This window comes from Olea europaea, unplaced genomic scaffold, assembly GCF_002742605.1.
Source record: "Olea europaea var. sylvestris unplaced genomic scaffold, O_europaea_v1 scaffold1506, whole genome shotgun sequence".
Taxonomy (NCBI): domain Eukaryota; kingdom Viridiplantae; phylum Streptophyta; class Magnoliopsida; order Lamiales; family Oleaceae; genus Olea; species Olea europaea.
In genome coordinates this window covers 166,876-172,710 of record NW_019232636.1, presented here as the reverse complement: position 1 = coordinate 172,710, position 5,835 = coordinate 166,876, and the positions used below count along the sequence as shown (strand labels likewise).

At 32.9% G+C, this 5,835-nt stretch overlaps 1 protein-coding gene across 1 annotated transcript; it reads left to right on the top strand.

The window, feature by feature from the left end:
- Window positions 1–3,709: 3,709 nt before the first annotated feature.
- Window positions 3,710–4,677, top strand: LOC111376441 (EPIDERMAL PATTERNING FACTOR-like protein 1). Its single transcript, XM_022999402.1, has 2 exons — window positions 3,710–4,053; window positions 4,157–4,677. The coding sequence occupies exons 1-2, from the start codon at window positions 3,943–3,945 to the stop codon at window positions 4,409–4,411; spliced, it is 366 nt and encodes a 121-aa protein (XP_022855170.1). The 5' UTR covers window positions 3,710–3,942; the 3' UTR covers window positions 4,412–4,677.
- Window positions 4,678–5,835: the final 1,158 nt, after the last annotated feature.

Sequence of the window (5,835 nt, the reverse complement as noted above, 5' to 3'; positions counted from 1 at the left end):
AGAATACATTTTAGAATGGTAGATTGATGAAAAATATGTAGTTCAAAAATAAGAAAAATTTTTAAATTTACGTGTAATATTATTTTATTGAAAAATGTGTGGTTGAAAAGAAGAGAGAAAATGTATTTTGAAGACAATGAAGATCAAACAAGGGCTGGGATTATGTCCCTCCCACATCCAATTCCCCATATAACATGTATGTGTAGTTGACTTGACTGTTTGAGTATCTAGAATCGTCGATCCTTTCATGATTCAATGATCTTGATGCCTAATAGTGTTTTTTTCTAGTTTAAGGAAAACATAAAGGTATGCAACGATGTCGCAGGAGATTTGTTGACAACTGAGTCATTCAAATGAGGTCAACAATTATAGATTAAAATAATATGCTTTCTTTTCCAACTCCAACACTCCTCTATTTCCATGCGAGAGCATGTCAAAGGCTTGTATATGGTTGAGGTGGATGCAGTTGTGATGCGAGGAAGGGAGCTATTGTGCTATTGGGATTTGGGAGGAGCTCTTCTTTTTCTTTCTTTCTTTCTTTTTTATTTTATGATCCAAAATTCAAAAACCATTAAGCAAATTCACCATAAAGGGCGTATTAGAATGTTTTGTTAAATGTGCAAATGGTACAAGGACTTTAAGCATGTACTAAAATCATATGTAAACACAGTTGTGTATTAAAATCATATGTAAACTCAGTTGTGTATTATATTCGCACATGGATTAACTTCTATCAGTAAAAAAATTAATTGAATAATCCACGGGGCAAGTAAAGTGCCTATGAGGCAACTACTGTCAGACAATAATAAGTGAATTAAATGAATACTACATGAACTTTATCTCATTACAAAACCATAAGAGAACCATGTCAAGTATATCAAAATCATGGACGAACTTATCTTTGCATCAGATCATATATGAACTCACAAATTTGTGTCCTCAATTTTATATGTAAAAATTAATAAAACAATCCACGTGATAAACATAGTACTTATGTGGAAATGGTGTGGTGTACTCTTAGCATTTCACATCATTTAAATCGACATTCTCAAAATGTAAATAAGTGAATTAGTGAGTGATAATAGAAGTGATTTTCTCATTCAATTGAACCAATTCGAATGCAAATGTTTCATTTTTAGAACCCAATCGTTCGGAATTATTGAACATTCTAAAGTTAATTCCATAAAGTACATAATAATAATAATAAATTAAATTTTTTTTTCATATTTAACATCACTAAGCATTGAATAAATTCTACTAAAGTCATTCATACGTTAATGAGGAATTTTATCATGGCATCCTCTTTGAGCGGGTCAATTTTAAGCAGTTTCTTGAACTCTATTATTGTACTCCAATCTTATGCTCGCAATTTAGGAAAATTAATATGAAACGTGATTAAATGGAATAGTTGAAAATTTTCCTCCCTTTTTAAAGCGTGTTACTTTCTTTTGAAATTAAATCCCCTAAAAAGTGAATCGTAAATGAGGTGATTTGATAATATCAAGTGTCCACCATGCCATTTTTATGTAAGCACTTTGTTTCTCATGAGGATTATTTCATTAATTTTGACAACAAAAATGTTAATTCATGTATGAATGAGAAACAAATTTATGATTACATGTATGACTTCTCCACAAAGATTAGTTCACGTATTGTTTTATACAGAGGTAATCATATACCATTCACATAATTTACTTGTCGAAGTGTATGCGAAATAGGCATTCTGTTTGTCACATCAATTATTTTGTTAGTTTTGATTGACGAAAGTTGATTCATGTATGAATGAAATATAAATTAACGAATTTATGTGTAATTTTGATACAAAGTCGAGTTCGTGTATAATTTTGATCAAAATGATCGCTACCAAATCTTCACGGAGATCAATATAAGAATTAGCCCTTTCAAGCAATACTGTATCGAATAATTGAGGAATGGCATCTTGAAAACGAGCACGAAAAGAAGGTGAGCGATTAGAGAGCACCCGAGTCTCTTTGACTGCCTCTTTCTGATCAGAAAGTGAAGAAGACGAAAGTCGTTCGAGAAGGGTAGTAAATTGTTGTAAGTTTGCATCTTCTACATATTCCTCATCACATGGTGGCCATGAGTATTCTGGTTTTGGGTTTTGAGTAAGGGGGAGGAGAGACGGGGCGAAGATGAAGATGAACAGTATTCCCTTTCTTTTTTTTTTCTTTGATTTTTATTTATTTTGTTTTTACTTTTCTATTGTTATTATTAATTATTAATATTAAGAAAAAATGCAAAGTACCACTTTACCCTTTTTAATTTGGTTCAAATTGGTCAAATTTTGACTTTTCTAGTCAACTAACGGTTAAACGGATGGTTTCCATCCATTTGAACCTTCGGTGCATATTTTTAAAAGGTTTGGGACTGTGGGTGGCACAAATTAAAGGTTTGGGCAAAGTCTGCTAATAAACGAAAGGTTTGGTACCTCGACTGCAATTTTCCCTATTTTTTTGTCAGTCCGGTTTGATTTTAAATCGCAATTAAAATTCTCAAGCCTAAACCAAACCATTTTGACCGGTTTGATTTGGGTCAAAACCATTTCGTTGATCGGGTTCACATGACACCAAACCGACGATTTCTAAAATGCGATTTCAATTTGATTTTTCGGTTTAGCGGTTTTTGCTTACAGCTCTAACAAGGGCTAGTCTCATTTCCAATTCTAACAAAAGCATGAACTCTTCTAGCTTGCCTTATGAAATGTAATGATATTTTCAACAATAATAGGAAAAGGTAAGAACGTCATATATTAATTATCCTTTAATCATATTTTGGTGTATATTGATTTATCATCTAAAAGTGGACTAAGATTGATTACTTTGATGCCATTTTTTTTTTGGCACATTTAGTATTATGATAATATTAATTTTTTACTATAAAATAAAGTAAAAGAGTATAAAAAACATACAGAGAAAATGCTACTAAATCAAGCAATAGAACTAGCTTTATTAAATTATTTGTGTTGATTCGTTAATTATTTATCAATCGCATTTTTAAAAAATCACAATTAATAATTTTAAAAGTTTCATAGCAATATTTATGATGGTATTTTTAACTAAAATGATTCATTTAAATAAAAAGTATGAAAAAATTGTCTATGTTAAGAAATAAAATAAGGAAATACATAGTTCAAATATATAGTTTAAATATTATAATATATATTTACTCTCAGATGACAGGAGAAATTTGTTAAAAAAAAAAGCAATGGAGATTAAAAATTTTTAAAAGTGAAGGGTTTATCCATGTTCTATAACATGCACAAAGAAAGCGCAAATATGCAAATACCCCTCGAGTCACTAAGGGGCCAGTGGCTAGAGGTCCAGGATTTAGTCCGACGAAGTTGGGATACCTGGGTAAAAAAAAAAAAAAAAAATGCAAATACCCTGCTTGATTAGCCAGAATTTGGAATTTTTTTTACTGAAACATGAAAATAGAAAACAAATCTCACTCTGATTCATTAATCAATCACAGTCAACCCATGTGCTATACTGATACAGAAAACCATAACATCTTAATGTGACATTCACCTACTAACCCTACCTTCCAACCCCACTTACGCGACCCACCCGACTGTCTTCTTCGAGTACTGCCCCTAAGGCCTTTCCCTTTCAGCGCAGTTGGTAAATAGCAAAGTCTCAACGGCGTAAGAGTAATGAATTTTGCCCATAGATTACCTACGTTCTGATGCCATTTCTCCCATTCTTTTGTGTTTTCTTTTCTTTGCTAGTTGACTTGTTGCTTTCAATTTTTTTTTTTTCTCAAGTTTACTTGAACACCCTTTTTCTCTATACCTCCTGCTATTCTTCAACAGTTACCCTAAACATTTCTCTTTCTCTATCTACAAAATGTATTTTTTTTACTGTTGACAATTTGGTTCCCTATCTAGTTTGCTTTGAATTAATGTCAAGATAAAATGCAGCCATGGCTATGACTTCTTTAATTTTCTTCACCATTTTCACATTTGCGGCCCTTCTCACTCTTCTCTTTCCTTCTTATTGCTTAAATCAAACGCAGTCCATATATACTCACAGGGTAAATAAATAACCTTTTCTGCTTCTTCTTCTTCTTCCTGCATCTATTCTCTACACGCATATATATATATAAAATGATGCTTATGGGGTTTTGTGTATTGTAGGGTTTGGAGGTGGAGGAAAAAACAAGACTGGGTTCAATGCCGCCGAGTTGTCACAACAAATGCAACCAGTGCCACCCATGCATGGCGGTTCAAGTGCCTACACTGCCGAGTCACGACAGAGTCCATCCGGGTCAAATCACACCAAAGCCACTAGAGTATTTAGATCCTTCACCGTCATCGGCCGGGAACAGGTACTCCAATTACAAGCCACTTGGATGGAAGTGCAGATGTGGTGGCAACCTTTACAACCCTTAAGTAATGATTAGCAAAGGAATTCCGATTCCATAACAAAATTTTCGTGAAAGAATATGAATTATTATGAATTATTTTATTTTTCTTGAGATGTGTGTAATGTTCTAGGGCCCCTAAGATTCTTTATGAAAGAGGACATTCAAGTGAGGTTCTATAGCATTTAGTGTGTGTATTGAAATCTACACAGAGTGTACAGATATTATTACAGACTTTATCAGACTGTTATTTAATGCTATTTTTCTTAATCTTAATATATTATATTTAATATTTGCTGTGCCACACGTTATTATTATTATTTTTTTCATTTTTTTAAATTCCCATCCTCTGTCTTTTCTTATCCTCTCGGGATTTTTCATGACAAGTGACTCATTCCCTCGTCCAATACCATGGTCAACATTTGCTTATGGGTATCCATCCACACAAAATTACCAAAAGCCTTTGATATTGCACATAGTTCTCGATAGGCGACCCAATTCTTGTGATTAAATACGGGGTTGTTTGAGTTCCATTCTTTTCATAAAAATACATTTTATAATATTATTATGATGGAAATTGTGTGATTAAAAAATAAAAAAATTGAATTTACGTGTAATATTATTTTATTGAAAAATATGTAATTAAAATAAAGTCAAATCACTGTTTAAAAATTTATTTTAATCGAAAAATGGGGCTCAAACAAGGACTAAGCGATAAAATTTGTATTTATTATATCAGACGATATCATGCCTAATAGGCACAAAAAGTTGTCTAGCACCTTTTGAATTGTGGGTCAGTTTTAGCAAGTCAAGCAACTGTCATAAAGGAAAATTCAAATAAGCAGAATGAGAGCACGTCGACGCGATCAATGAACAAAACTAATTTTTATAGTACAAAACCTCCCTAATGCGAGGAGTAAAATTTGGGTCTATATTCTAAAATTTTTAGTGATGCTATCAAAAATCGTACTTGGTAGATTTTCGAGCTTGACGACTGAGAAAGGGTACGAATAGAGCTTTCTTGTACCTGAAACAAAGGCAACGAGATGTGTTCTCGTCGCCGCTTCGATGGTTAAGTCAGATAGGGAATTTATATGAGAACGTCTACTGAAATTGTATTTAAAAACGTAATTTAGCCATGAACTTTGGTCATGTATTTATAGATGTTAGTGGTAGAGTTGTAAAAGAATTCAACTGTCTCCAGCCCTTATCATGTAGAGTGTTTGTGTTATAATGAAAGTGTTTTGTTTGAGTTTGAGTCAAACTCTGATAGCATAAAGAGTTGTAGCTAAAGTGAGATTGACATTTCAGGAGCCCGCTCTCATAAAGCTCGACCTAAGCTTGTAGCCTGACCTCAATCCTTCTAACGTAGGTCCATCCTCAACATTAAGCCTGACATTGTGCTTGAGTAAATGTGTGGGGGGAAGATCGAGCTATATAGTTCGAGATAGG